The 14647-nt window shown below is 41.2% G+C and overlaps 3 protein-coding genes across 3 annotated transcripts; 1 reads left to right on the plus strand and 2 right to left on the minus strand.

Annotated features, from left to right (window-relative positions):
* Positions 1-1546: 1546 nt before the first annotated feature.
* LOC104418032 (anthranilate phosphoribosyltransferase, chloroplastic) lies at positions 1547-4899 on the minus strand. The gene is made up of 10 exons (XM_010029246.3): positions 4541-4899; positions 4284-4427; positions 4012-4173; positions 3843-3926; positions 3405-3593; positions 2893-2983; positions 2683-2742; positions 2369-2487; positions 1919-2053; positions 1547-1839 (listed from the first exon to the last, which is right to left on the minus strand). Exons 1-10 carry the CDS (start codon positions 4745-4747, stop codon positions 1819-1821), a joined length of 1212 nt encoding a protein of 403 aa, XP_010027548.1. The 5' UTR covers positions 4748-4899; the 3' UTR covers positions 1547-1818.
* A 642-nt stretch (positions 4900-5541) lies between these two features.
* On the minus strand, positions 5542-8433 carry LOC104434283 (probable metal-nicotianamine transporter YSL7). The gene is made up of 6 exons (XM_010047243.2): positions 8106-8433; positions 7821-7984; positions 7498-7598; positions 7242-7376; positions 6783-6972; positions 5542-6642 (listed from the first exon to the last, which is right to left on the minus strand). The coding sequence occupies exons 1-6, from the start codon at positions 8431-8433 to the stop codon at positions 5542-5544; spliced, it is 2019 nt and encodes a 672-aa protein (XP_010045545.2).
* A 1546-nt stretch (positions 8434-9979) lies between these two features.
* LOC104434284 (probable metal-nicotianamine transporter YSL7) lies at positions 9980-12938 on the plus strand. The gene is made up of 4 exons (XM_039306065.1): positions 9980-10394; positions 10513-10676; positions 10930-11030; positions 11558-12938. The coding sequence occupies exons 1-4, from the start codon at positions 9980-9982 to the stop codon at positions 12936-12938; spliced, it is 2061 nt and encodes a 686-aa protein (XP_039161999.1).
* Positions 12939-14647: the final 1709 nt, after the last annotated feature.

The raw sequence follows: 14647 nt of genomic DNA on the forward strand, positions 1-14647 counted from the left end.
ATGAAAGAATTCGCAGGGAAACGGCCCACGGCATCTTTCCACATTCATTCAAGAGAGTCAACAAGTACTGCCACCAGAAACTTGCGGGGGTCTCCACTGTTTCCTCTTTTGTCTATCCTAGAGAGTGGTCGCTAGTACCGAGTCTACATGCATTCAAAGCTTAAAATATGCGTATATCCACTGAACGTGATTCTGTGGCTGATGTTTGAATCAGAATGAGTGAACATAATCTACCGGAAAAAGTATCAAAAAATATCTTAAACATATTGTATTGGCATTAATTTAATCATAAAATTTTTAATTTGACTAATTTAGTCATAAACATTTTCATATTTGAACCAATTGAATCCATCCGATCAATTAATGTTAAAAATTGTAGATATAAACGCTGATAATCTTATGTAGCATGACCGCACTAACGTCTATATTTTTATATAATATTTAATTATTTTTTTGACTTTCCATAGATTTTTTTTTTCTTTCTTTTTATCTTTTTTTTTTCCTCTCCAAGCCCCCTCACCAATGCCAGAAGCCGATGAGGGCTGGCGAGGGTTGGCTTGAGGCCCCTAGCCATTTGGGTGAGGCTACCCTTGCTATGATAATCTCTAATATGGATATTAGTTGTACCACGTAAGATAGACGACATTGATATTAATAATTTTTAATAATATTTATTATTAATATGAATTTTTTTATTATTTTTCCAATCTTTTTTTTTCTTTTTTTTGTTTTTATTCTTGCTGGCTGGCCTCGCTTGCCTACGGGCAAAAAGGAAGAAGAAAGGTAAAAATAAAAAAATTATTAAAAAAAAATTATTATTAAAAATTGTTCATGTATAGCGTCATGTTAATATTTCAATAGTCAATTTTGGTCAAAATAACAAAAAGTGGAAAATTTGGGACTGGATTAATAAAAATACAATAATTTTAAGATTTTTTGGATACTTTTCCCTTATTCCTCTCTTAAGAATTCTGCCATCCATCATCATTTCCTTCTCAAGGACGGCCTTCATTACGGATTCTTAGTAAACGATACAAGAAATCAAAGAATTTTCAGGGAAACTACAGGGCAACGGCTCAGCATCTTCTACATCCATTTTTAAGAAAGTCAATAAGTGCTGCCGCCAGAAACTTGTGGGTCTCCCCTGTTTCCTCTTAGTCTATCCTAGACAGTGGCCACCACCCGAATGCGCATTCTGAACGTGATTCTGTGGCTGATGCTTGAGTCAGAATGAGTGCAAACAATCAACAGGAAGTTCCTAACTCTTTCAATTGCATCGTGTGGGTATTGACCTCCGAGACTTGCGCATCGATGTCGTAGCCGTGGCCCTTGCGCATGTTCCTAGGCCGGTCCTACTTTGATTTCGTATGACCACAAGATCTGTCGATCAAGATCTATAGTATCGACGACCGACTCGTTCTACCTAGGAAAAGACACGAATGGAGCAGCCCCTGTTTTCCTTAAAATTCTAGCGATCTGATGCAGCGGATCACTAATTTGCATCCTTAGAGAATAGAAATCACAGGAGCAAGTGTGGTACGGCACCTCTCATAACTCAGGTCATGTTTTATTATAGATAAAAGGAGATCAATGTTTTTCTTCATTAAACATCGACATGATCCTGTAAGAAATTTTCAAAGGAGAACCGTCGTTACTATATGTTTATCACATGCCAAAATGAATGTCTAATTCCTGCGCTTGCTTAGCCTACTTATATTCTTGAACTGCGAATACTAGGATCAACCTCTAACATTAGCATCTGCGAGATTTGAGTCTCATATACTGATGGAGATGATCGTTCCCTTGTTCAGGGTCTCTCTAAAGCTCTTCCTTTAATTTCTGCAATCAGTCATAGGCGAATAAGGTTCAGAAAAGTTTGATCGAACGCAAGGCAAGTTCGATAATTGTCGCAACTCACGTTGGAGATGTTTATCCACTTGCTCAGGGTCTGCAAAGCTCTTCCAGATTGTTGAGTTTCACGAGCCAAATTTACTCCATCAGCCAATGTACGTACTTGGCCCACAACTAAGAGAGCAGCTGCTGCATTTAGTATCTGCATATTGTTTTGCCAGACATAAGTTTCTAAGCAAAGAGAGGCCAGCAACATAGGTATTTTATTATTCATGAATTATCACCTTAGTTTCTGCGAGAAATTGAACTGTAACCATTAAATTACACGCCTGAATTTTAAAGAGTAACAGCTTCTGACAAAGGTATTTTTTCCAGTAACTGGTCTGATATCAAGTACAGCTAGTGGGACATAAAGTTGAGCCAATCCAAATCAAAATGGTGAGCCAACAGGGGCTAAAGTGATTAATTAAGATGCACTAAGCTAGTGACTAAGCCTCGAGATTTTAGGTATACTCACAAATGCATCCGCAATCGGTCCTTTTTCCCCTGATAATACGTGCTTCAAGGCTTCCGCATTGTAAGCAGGGTCTCCACCCCTCAAATCCTCTAGAGTACACCGAGGAATGCCAAAGTCCACTGGCCGACAGAAATTCCATTCAAAGAAGCCGATAATCAAGATCACGCAAATATTCATAAGCATTGATTTATTGTAAAAGCATCATTCTTGATAGTGACACCTAATGGTAATTTTCACTATCAACAACCGCTAAGCTATAACTTCATATTTTCGCTTGTAAACAGTTTGAGAGAAGATGGTAAGAAGATTCTTACATGGATCAAAGGAGAATCTGTCAATCTTCTCCGGAGTGACGTCAAGAACTACCCCAGCCCCTGATCATGAATATGACTGGTGAGATAGAACTTAAGAGGCAGATCAAAGATTCAAAAGAAAAGGCAAAGGAGTACAAGTCTCGTTGCTGGAGCTTTAGGTACTTAGTCAATTGGCCTATACTAGAACAAGAAAAGTGAGGATCATCTTACCGAGAGGACTGATTTCATCTAGACCCTCTGAATGAACAACAAGCGCTCTCTTCATGCCAAATCGTTGCAGTGCTTTTGCCATTTTTAGAACCTAAAAATATGCATGAGAAATCAATAAAGAATTTTTTTTCTCTTGCTCGAATATAAATAATCGCACATATCAGATCACCAAATGAGTAATGAGAAACCATGAGCACCTTAGATACATAAGAGTGTGATTAAGTTTCACCAAGATACTTCTCACGTTTCAAAGCCCCAGCTTATAATCAGTCAAAATGGGACGAAATGATAGCATATATATAAAGCCTGATTACAGAATCAGAGCTAAAACTGAGCAAATGATATTTCTATGCAGAAAGACAATGACTATGTATAGTCTACAGAGAAGGTGCAATAGAAAATCACGGAGACAAACCAAGTACTTTGATTAAAAATTAAAGAGAACAAATCAAATACAGATAATCTTGATTACAAGCACAATCTGTGAACTTTCTTATAGACACCACACTTACTAGGTCATCTTTGTAGACACCAACAACAGCAAAAGGTACCCGTGCTGGATTCAACATAGGTCCTAATACATTGAATACTGTTTTCACTTTCAGCTTCTTCCTCACAGGACTAACAATCTTCATGGCTGGATGATATTTTGGAGCCATCATAAAACCAATTCCTGCTTCCTCCACACATCTCTTGATCCCCTAGTACAACAAAAAGAGTTGTTTGAGGATTACCATGCGCATGGAGCTAGCAGGTTAGCAAGGCAATTTGTGCTCCACTTTTAAAGTTATGGAACTCAAACCACTAAGTTACAACAAATTCCATTCTCTGCATGACATATATACCCCGAAGAACAGTTCAAGTGCACAAACACATGAGTAAATTCTAGGAAAACCATACTCATTGAATAATAAGTCTAGCCTTTACAAACTTGACTACAATGAACTAACCTCAGGTTCTAAGTCGATAGCAACCCCTAAAGCTTCCAATACATCAGCACTCCCGCATGCTGAAGAGCTTGAACGGTTCCCTTGCTGCATTGCAACAAACAATGTCAATCATATCTAGCTATTTTGTAATCAATATCACTGTTGGAACTTAAATGAAGATCAATGTTACCTTCGCAACTCTAGCACCGCAAGCTGCAGTAAGTATAGAAGCCCCAGTTGATATGTTGACCGTGTTGGCACCATCGCCCCCTGTTCCAACAATATCTACCACGTCGACTAATCCTTCCACTTTCTTAGCATGCTTGATCATTGCCCTCGCCAACCCTACAACCTGTTTACACGTTATAGGATCCCCTTACCCATTATACATTCGCATTCAAGATCACCCATAAGCAACAACCCAGCACTCCCCCCCAAAGAGCATGGCCCAGGAACTCTTACCTCTTCAAAGGTCTCTCCTTTGGCTCTCAACAGTACAAGAAATGCACTGATCAGTGCCTCATTAGTGTCGTCCAAAAGGAAGTCCAGCGACGCCTCGGCGTCGGCCTCGGATAAATCCTCACGGCTAATCAAAGACTCAATCAGCTGCAGAATCAAGAAAGCAACACATCACCATACCCATCAACCCCCAACCTCAAGAAACCAAAAGAAAAGCAAAAAATCGATCGAAAGACAGAATTTTGGCCACTGGGAATTACCTCGTTAAATGATCCGACCTTCGGGGAAGAATTTATGCCGACGTCAGTACGCACAGCATCAGCCGCTACGCTCCTCGCGCGAGCAGCATTGGCGTACGCGCCCCCGACCGGAGTCCCAGGTCGGAGGCCGGCGGCCCGCGCCGAACTCCGGCGGGAGAACGAGGAGAGGGAGACGGGCGGTTGCCGGAGGACGAGGCTCTCCGCCATGGCCGCCGGCGCTCGAAGATCCTCTCGCTCCGCCGATGGGGAATCAAGATTCGGGACGGCAAAGAATCTGATGGGTGTTGCGGGGGAACTGTAGCGATGGGCCGAGGAAACGACATTGCGGAGATTGATTTTATAGGCAAAGAGGGATTCGATTCTGGAGCATGGCTTGGAAGCACATCCGATGGACCTCCCTGACACCAACTCCGTTTTTCAAACGGGCAAGCATCTTTCCTTTTTCACTGTTTGCCAAATTGGGTATGTCTGTAAAAAATGGTAGATAATCCGTCCATAACTTTATGGATTTACCATTTTTGATAGATGATCAAATGGGTAAGTCGAGCCGGATTGAAAATAGTTCGACTCATATTTAAAATTTAATTGGATTTGTTGGAATTTTTATTTGAAGAAGATCAACTGTATCAAAACGTAACGTCCTTACTGTTTAGGAATTATGGTTTAAACTAAATTTGATATCAAATTGGATTTATCCGAGTTCATATTCAAACAAGGTCATTTGTCTCAAGACTTCATATTATTATGATTCAGAATTACGACCAGGATCTAGATAATATTGGGATTTATCCTTAAATTCAACATCAGGAAGAAAGTCAAGGAAGAAAATAATTAATTAGAGGCAACCTTCTCCAGGAGAATAGGCTGTGCAGAATCAAACAAATTGAAAAATTTGGCAGAGAAATGAAGGAAAATAAAAGAATGCAAAGGGGAAAAAAGAACTGGTAGGCACAGATAATTTGCTATAGAGAGAGAGAGAGAGAGAGAGAGAGAGAGAGAAATCAAGAGCCGCTGCTGAGGCAATTCTCAACTCGAGAACTCATCTCCTGGGGCCAAAATCTCATGCACATCGGTGCAGTTATCTTCTTCATTTTGAGCACAGAGGCCGGGAACAACCACAGTCCATCTCCAAACACGAGAGCAGACCCAACGAAAGGCGCGAACGTCTCCGCTTGCTCCTTGTTCTTCCTCCTCCACACGTACAAGATCAAGTACCCGACGCACATGTCAATGGTGATGTAAGCTCCGATGTAGAAGGGTATGGCGAATGCAACGGGGATCGGTATCAAGTTCCTCCACTTCTTTGGCGTCCAGTCTCTGAGCAGGTTGATGAGAATGGCTGCCAGGAAGAAGGCCAGAGAGATCTCGAGGCAGTGCTTCGGCAGCATCGAGAACCCGCTCGTTGCGTGCATAGAGGCTTCTCGGAAACTGCTGGACCAAGCAGCCGAGAACTGGGAACCGGATGTGCCTAGCCTGGGGTGGCGGCTCCGGAGGTACAAGAAGATGGAGGGAGATATCACACACCCCATCAAAATCCCAATCAGTTTGCTCAGCAGGAGGGATTTTGGGGAAGAAAGTGTCATGTACCCAACTTTGAAGCTCTCCATGACATTAGAAGCCACGTCCACCAAATTCATGACGATCCCACAAGCCACGAGACCAACTAGGACGCTGCCCCGGGCCTTCCTGGCCCACGAAGCAAAGATGATCATCGCCAGCTTCCCCAGGTTTGACGTTATGGACATGTCGGTCAAGCCGGTGGAGTACGCCTTGCAGAACCCCAGGACTGGGGAGATCATGTAAATGATCAAGATGTAGTACCATTTGAGAGGAGGGAAGATGAATGGGAAAACCACGGTGGATATGACGGAGATCACAATGTAGCTGCCGACCGCCACTCTGTCTGGGATTAGGTCCTCCAGGAAGATCTCAGTTCTGACCTCTTCATCATAGGAGACAGGTGATTTCTCATGGAAGGGATTCTTGGCGAAAGGAGAACAAGCAGCATTATCAATCTTCTTATGCATGAACAACCCGATAACAACGGCCTTTATCATGTGGTAGACCGCGTCGCCTGTTATGATGGCAAGGCTAAGGAAGACCTATGTGACAATCAAATTCTAGACCATCAAATGAGGGGGACACAAAATCTGGACGTTGCTGATTACTCGGTTATCTATGCTTCTTGAGTAAACAGGAATAAGCAAGAAAATACAAATAAGCTATTGGTGAGAGACGTCACCCGATAACCTAATCGGCCACTGAGACTTCTGACAGCAGCATCTGCAGGATACCAGTCACCCTTCTTGGTCTCCATGAAAGGCCACAATATACCTGAGGAGAGAATCGCTCCGAGCAATTGGGAATAGGCTATTATGAAGGGACACATCATTCCGACGCCGATATATGATGAATGGAAGTCGAAATGGAAGCTGTTTTAGCAGCAGGAAGTGAGAAAAAAGAACTTCAAATGAGGAACTTGCTAGGATTGTGGGCAGATTTTCAGTTCCTCAACTGTCACGTCTCTCCATTGCATGAAACCAGTAGTTTCAACCAAAACAAGTATCGTTCAGCCAATGCATTTATTTATGTTGAGTAGCAGTAGTGTTTGATCTTTCTATCTTTACTTTGCAAAGACAGTACTCTTTCTAAGTTTTCCCAAAGATTGATTGGTCAAATTGCAAGCATTTATAGACAATACCTTCTTTGGAATGCTTTGAGCCCAAAGGTAGGGAAGTAATGGAATCCACAAGAGCTACCTCCACTGAATAACCACTGATATACGGCCCCAAAAAAGCTGATCGTGAAGAATTTACTAAGAGTCGTCCCCTGTTTCCTGTTGGTAGATCGATGAAACGTAGTATTAATGATTATTAGTCGTGCAGTTGTTCGAAAAACCACCCCGAAAAGGTGTAGTCAAGAGGAAGAATGAAAATAAAAGGGAAAAGAAGAAGTACCTGCCATTCAATTTGCCTATCTGAGGAGTGTGGAAGCTGTTTATTACATTACCTGTTGCATATCCAGTGGGGTATGTCAACTTCTTGTCAATGAGCATGAACTGGGCACCAGAAACTCAAGAAGTCACCAAATCACTCATATCGACAATGACTCGACAAAGGATCATTCATAAAGAATTTAAAGAAGCAACACCCTAATTGATTCCCACAACTAATCTCTGCATCATAAAATGCAGTATGTGTACATTGCGTGCTAGAACTTTTGTAATCGATGACAATGATTTGAGCATTTTAATAGCAATTTGGGCATATATGATGCTTACCTTTCGAAGAGGCAATAGAGATAATAGACCGGCACAACTAGCGAGAAAGAGAAACAGTATCATCCACCCCAAGCTGGGATTCTTGATATCATATGAATCGACCGGACCCGGAATTTGCTTTGCGACAGTGTCACTCATGGCCAATAGATAGCTTGAAAAGCCTCCTGTTTACGAGAATTAAATCCAGGGATGTAATACTCGTCTAATTTTCCGATATCATCGAGAAATCAAGCCAGGACATGTCATCAATAATAGGATCTCTCTTGCTGCTAAGAGGGAACTCACCACTCAGAGCAATGCCGATGAAGGAATCGACGCACGTATGAATGATGGTATTCTCTTGCCTCGTGAACGGCTGACTCAGCAAGCCGGACGCATTTACTAGCTTTGTCCACGTTGATATGAAGACGAAACCAAAGCCTCCGGCGAAGAGATTCGCGGGAGGGATGAAATTCAACATCAGGTCCATCTTTAGCAAATAAATGGTCAGGAAAGCTCCCATTGCACAGCTCACAACTAGAGCTCTCAGCGTGAGCTGTCTCTGCCATGGTGGGATCTCCTTCCCTTTGAGTATAAACTCCACGGAGTGCAATTCTTCGCGGCTTCTCTTCATTGCTATTCAACGCCTCCGGTGCCAACTTCGTGTAATCGAGAGGCCAACCCTGATGGTCCGTGTGGACCTTTTCGCCATCCTCGGTCCTGCTCATCCTGGTACAGTACAAGGAGCGCCAAAGCCTTTTCGTGTCGAGGTAAAATAAAAAATAAAGATAAAAATACAAAAGAATGGTTCTTTAAAGTGAACAAGAACAAGAAAAGGGTAATTGAGCTTTTAGGTTGTTCTGTATAGTTAGGACGTCTTGAATCTTTCTTGTTCCTCAGACATTGGAAAAGAAAAAGACTGTTAAGTAGTTAAAAGTTGTTAAGATATGCTTACTGTGGGCATCTAAAGACAGCTTGGAGAAGAACATTCGGCATCCCAGAACCACAATGGATGCAACAGTCTCATTCCCTTGACTTTTATTTCATGTGAAATACCTAAAACCTTCTAGAATATTCTGACATATATATATCTTGAAGGGCAAGCACTGGTCTCGGATAGACTCTCTCTTGGTTCCAAATTTTTTAAACCAGTTATTTCTGGTTTGGTTCGCCAAATGAGGGTTCCGAAACGCCATAACTTTGATATAAGTTTGACGATTAACGTAATTACATGATAAGATTTTGGAGGAGATAAATATAATAGAAATGTCATAACTTCTGTATGGTGCTTACATTCATAAAAATAACTTTCTTCCATCTAGTTATATATAAATATTGCGAAAAGGGGAATATACACCCATAAATAATATGTGCATAAAAATAAAAGATTTGCTAAAGTGACTATCAAAGGCAAATCGTCGGGTAAAACATGCTCATGCACGTGAGCGTGCCAATATAAAAAAATTTTCTTTGAGAAGGCACAAGATTATTATAGTAGTATTTTCTCTTCTTGGAGAATTCATTTATTCAAAACATATAATTCTGCACATACAATAGGGAAGAACTTACGCAGGTTCAGGATTTCATATCATCACGAGACAAGTTATCCAAGTTGAGCTTGAATCTTTTCTGGATATAACGGGGTTTATCGAACTTGGGTTTTGGACGAAGGGAACCGTCTAAAACTCGTTCGTTGGAAGAGAAGATCTGTCTATTGTTCAAAGAATTGTGGTTAGGGAAATAAAATCTTTTCGTCTGAGCCAAGAACATGGGTTTTGATCTGTCAAGTGCATGTTCAATGCAACACAAGACAAAACCGCAGTTGACTTCAACAGATCTCAAATTCAGATGTTTCTATAGTTGTGCACTTAACTGGAATTTTGCTATTTCTCGTGGAAGTTTCCCTAGAAGCAAGCCCAACAGTAAAACAATAAACGTATGGATCACGTTCTCAGCACAGGCTGTCTTCATATCCCGAAAGAAACAGTTTCTAACAAATTGCAACAAGAAGCGGTTTTCTATTGAGTTCCAATGTTCGAGGAAGATGAGAGACAAAACATCACGTAAGCACACAACCTCTTTGCTTAATTGCCTTGTTCTTTTTCTATTCAGAAAACTTTCTTCTTCCCTGCACACCCAAAGGCCTCTGTGATTATTCACCTTGATCTGTACTTTAGACGATGAAGGTGAACGGGGAAGGTGAAAAGAGCAACCTCGACCATAATGATTGGTCTCTTAATTACAATAATCTGAAGGAAGAGACGGGGAATGAAGAGAAACCGCACGAATTGCATTCCGTAGAGTTCTTATTCAAAGATAAGGAGATCCTGCCATGGCAAAGCCAACTCACATTGAGAGCTTTAGTTGTGAGTTGTGCAATGGGAGCTTTCTTATCCATTTTCGTCATAAAGATGGACCTGATGTTCGCAATGGTCCCTCCAGTAAACCTCTTTGCTGGATTCTTTGGTTTCCTCTTCATATCGACATGGACAAAGTTATTGAGTGCAGTTGGCTTCATGGGCCAGCCATTCACGAGGCAAGAGAACGTCGTCATTCAAGTATGCGTCAATGCCATAATCACCATGGCTTTTAGTGGTGAGCTCTCTACTAGCAGCAAGAATCCTCTCAATGGAAACCTGTCTGGATTTGCTCTTTTAATAGCCTTGGGAAATGAGAAGGTTGTATGATTACTCTAGTGTATTCCTATAAACAGGAGGCTTCGCAAACTATCTTTTTGCCATGAGTGACATTGTCGCGAAGCAAATGCCCGGACCGGTCAATCCTAAAGACATCAAGAATCCCAGCTTCGGGTGGATGGTGGTGTTTCTTTTGCTCTCTAGCTCTGCCGGCCTATTCACTCTCTTGCCATTTCGAAAAGTAAGTTTATATGCTCAAATTCCTGGTTAAAACGCTTCAAACATTTTCATCGAATACAAAGTTCGAGCTCATACGTACTGCATTATATGGTTTGACGTTACACATTAAGAAAAAAATTTACTGTGTGATGTCGCTCCAATCTTTGTTAAAATAATGTGTGATGATATTATCCCAAGTTCATAAAAGATTCGCTGTGAGTTGATCTATTGTCAGTTTGAAAATTTGGATTACCTTTTGAGTTTTCGATACCCAGTTTATGATCATCGACAAGAAGTTGACGTTCCCCACTGGATCTGCATCAGCTAATTTTATAAACAGCTTCCACGCTCCTCGGAGAGGCAAATTGAATGGCAGGTTCTTTCTCTCTTCCTTTTTCTTTCTTCCTCATCAATAAAATCTTTTCTTCTTGTGGTTTTCCAGAAGAGTGTACGATTAACAATGACTAACACAATGTTATTCGATCCACAAACAGGAGGCAGACCCGGAAACTGAATAAATTCTTCTCAATTAGCTTTCTTTGGAGCATATTTCAATGGTTATACAGTGGAGGTGACTCATGCGGATTTCATTATTTCCCCACTTTTGGATTCAAAGCATTTCAAAGGAGGTATGGGTTCATAAGTATTCGTCGTCATTCAAATAATCACTCTGTACCTAAAGCTAAAAGGAGCGCTCACGCTCTTTGTAAAGTGAAAGGGGACAGAGAAACGAAGACATGAAAGAGTCTATACTATTGATACTGAATATAAATAAAGACATTGGCTGAACCATACATGCTTTGGTCGGTATCAAAGTTCTTGATAACAGAGGTTTAATAAATGCCTGCAACGTTAGCAAGATCCTAATTGCGAGCTTTTCCTCATTTCTGGTGACCAAAACAGCTTCTATTTCGACTTCCACTCATCATATATTGGCATGGGAATGATGTGTCCGTTTGCAATTACCTATTCACAATTGCTCGGAGCAATCCTATCATCGGGTATATTGTGGCCTTACATTCAGACCAAGAGTGGTGACTGGTATCCTGCAAAAGTCACTCCCAGAACTCTCGATGGCCCACAAGCTTATAAGGTGATGTCTCTGAGCAATAGTTCAGTCTGTGAAACCTTGATTTTGTCTCCCTCATTTGACGGCTTAAATTTTGATTATCTCAAGCAGGTCTTCATTAGCCTCTCCATTGTAATTGGTGATGGAGCCTACCACCTGATGAAGATAATTCTTATTGGGTTGTTCAAGCATAAAACCAACGACAATTCTTCCACTTTGCCTGTTGCTGCGAACCCCTTCCATGAAAAAACCCCTGTCTCCTATGATGAAGAGGTCAGAACCAGCACCTTCCTCAAGGACCAAATTCCGAAGAGAGTGGCGATTGGCGGCTATGTCGCAATAGCTATTATCTCGGTAGTGGTTTTCCCATTCATCTTCCCCAGACTCAAATGGTACCAAGTGTTGACCCTGTACCTGATATCCCCCTTGTTAGGATTGTGTAGAGCCTATGTGACCGGTTTAACCGACATGTCGCTATCCTCGGCTCTTGCAAGGACAACCATCTTAATCTTCTGTTCGTGGACCGGAAAGTCCAGCGGCAGCGTCCTAGTCGGGCTTGCCGCTTGTGGGTTACTCACGCTTCTCACAAATGTAGCTTCCAATCTGATGGAGTCCTTCAAACTAGGGTACATGACGCTTTCCTCTCCCAAATCCCTATTCTTGAGCCAACTGATTGGGACTTTAGTGGGCTGTTTTGTCTCTCCTTACATCTTCTTGTACATCAAGAACCACAACCCGAACGGGTTTGGAACACCTGATTCCATGTTCCCGGCTTACTATGCCACCGGCCAGAGAGTTGCCGCCATGCGTGCAACGAACGGGTTCTCAACGCTGCCAAAGCATTGCCTCAGCTTTTCTCTGGCATTCTTTTTCGCGGCCATTCTCATCAGCTTGCTCAGAGACTGGATGCCGAAGAAGTGGAAGAGTTTGGTACCGATACTCATGGCGTTCGCTGTGCCATTCAACTTGGGAGCTTATCTCAGCATTGACATGTGCGTTGGGTACTTGGTCTTCTACCTCTGGAGGAGGAAGAACAAGGCCCAAGCTGAGGCATTGGCTCCTTTCGTTGGGTCTGCACTGATGTTTGGGGATGCGTTGTGGTGGTTTCCGAGTACCGTACTCAGGATGAGAAACGTGATTGCACCATTGTGCATGAGGTTTCTGTCCAGGGAGATGAGTGCTCAAGTTGAAACTTGCCTCAGTAGCGGTTCTTGATTTACTTTCTTTTCTATTTTTGCAAACAATTTGTATTAGATGGAGAATCTGCTGGGGGAGAATCTGGGACAATAATTTATCACAAGCCAAACATTATCCAGGATCAATTTCTTCGCCAAAACTAATCCGACCGAAATCAGCTTACCCCCAACAATGACCAGTCAATATACTTAGGAATAAGCAATATAATGATAAATCGATAAGGAAATAAAGCCAATAATAACACAAAGGATTTAACGTGCAAACCCAATGCGGGATAAATCATTGACTGTCCAGAAATTTCTACTAATCATTAAGAATAGTATAATATATAAAGTAGTCTTTTTTAGTCACACATAAAGGCTCAACATCAATAATACAAGCTCATATTCTCACTATAAATGTGGATAAATATAAATTTGGGACAAGAAAATCCTAATCACGATCAAAGAATTCAGAGGTGATTCTTGACAAATGAAAATCACCAACTCGTAGCCCTCGATCTCATAAATAGCATACTCAAATTTGGGCTGATTTCATAAACGTTTGGTCTTCAAATCAGAGCCACAAAATTGCTCTCCTCTTCTCTTCTTCTTGGGCACACTCCTTGCACGAAGCACTCACTCTCTTTATCTTTTTGCTTTTTGACTTTTCTTCCTTTTTTTGACCTTTTTATTTAATGCTAGCCGGGAATCAAGAAGAGTAGGGATTTGGAACAAATACTCCCCTCTGTCATCGGAGATGGGGAATGGTCATGTTGACATGTCATTGCCCTCGTGGATTTAGTGGAAAATGATCCTTCATTTAACATCATATATTGATGGTTTCTTCAATTAATATTCATATTAATGAGTAATTTATTATCAATTCACTTATATGCTAAAACATGTGCAATTATGAAATATATTACCAAAGTACATGCGATAATGGAATATAACCTTTTTTTTCCATCTAATTATATATAGATATTGCAAAGCAAAAGGGAATTTACACGTGCATAAACAATATATGTATAAAAACTATAGATTTGCTGAAGTGACCATCAAATATGTTTTTCTTTTCTTTGAGAAGGCACATAAAACGCAGCAAAAGGCGAAACCCCAGCTGAGTTCAACAGATTTCAGGTTCAGATCTTTTTACAGCCGTGCACTTAACTCGAATTTAGCTATTTCTAGTTGAATTTTTACCAGAAGCAATCCCGACAGGAAAACAATAAACGTACGAAGATATAAGATTTCGTTTCTTGCCTTGTAATGTTGGGCTGTCAGATGTTTTGACAAGCTTGGGAGCCATGCACCACCTTCTCATCAACGGCCGTCTTTACATAACCAAAGAAACAGTTTTTCTGTAACAACATGCAGTTTTCTTTTTGTTTTTCCAATGTCCAAGGAACACGATAGGCTCAACATCACCTAATTACAAAAAATCTTTGCTTAATTAACTTGTTCTTGTTCTATGCAGGAAACTCTCTCTTCATCTGCACAAACGACAGCCTCTGCGATTGTTCAACTTGATCTGTATTTTGGACGATGAAGGTGACCAGCGAAGGTGAAACAAGTGACCTCGACCATAATGATTGGCCTCTGAATTACAGTAATCTGAAGGAAGATACAGGGAATGAAGAGAAACCGCATGAATTGCATTCTGTAGAGTTCTTATTCAAAGATAAGGAGATCCCACCATGGCAAAGCCAACTCACAGTGAGAGCTTTAGTTGTGAGTTGTGCAATG

This window comes from Eucalyptus grandis, chromosome 2, assembly GCF_016545825.1.
Source record: "Eucalyptus grandis isolate ANBG69807.140 chromosome 2, ASM1654582v1, whole genome shotgun sequence".
Lineage (NCBI taxonomy): Eukaryota > Viridiplantae > Streptophyta > Magnoliopsida > Myrtales > Myrtaceae > Eucalyptus > Eucalyptus grandis.

Bases quoted from the DNA above. Each gene is read 5' to 3' on its own strand.
- LOC104418032 (XM_010029246.3), bottom strand. From the start codon at position 4,747: ATGGCGGAGAGCCTCGTCCTCCGGCAACCGCCCGTCTCCCTCTCCTCG. The intron at 3,927-4,011 runs GTAACATTGATC...GTTGCAATGCAG, and splicing joins GCGGTGCTAGAGTTGCGAAG to CAAGGGAACCGTTCAAGCTC. The intron at 2,054-2,368 runs GTGAGTATACCT...AACAATATGCAG, and splicing joins GACCGATTGCGGATGCATTT to ATACTAAATGCAGCAGCTGC.
- LOC104434283 (XM_010047243.2), bottom strand. From the start codon at position 8,433: ATGAAGAGAAGCCGCGAAGAATTGCACTCCGTGGAGTTTATACTCAAA. The intron at 7,599-7,820 runs GTAAGCATCATA...TCTGGTGCCCAG, and splicing joins CTCTATTGCCTCTTCGAAAG to TTCATGCTCATTGACAAGAA. The intron at 7,377-7,497 runs GTACTTCTTCTT...ATCTACCAACAG, and splicing joins ATAGGCAAATTGAATGGCAG to GAAACAGGGGACGACTCTTA.
- LOC104434284 (XM_039306065.1), top strand. From the start codon at position 9,980: ATGAAGGTGAACGGGGAAGGTGAAAAGAGCAACCTCGACCATAATGAT. The intron at 10,677-10,929 runs GTAAGTTTATAT...TTCGATACCCAG, and splicing joins CTCTCTTGCCATTTCGAAAA to TTTATGATCATCGACAAGAA. The intron at 11,031-11,557 runs GTTCTTTCTCTC...TGACCAAAACAG, and splicing joins AGAGGCAAATTGAATGGCAG to CTTCTATTTCGACTTCCACT.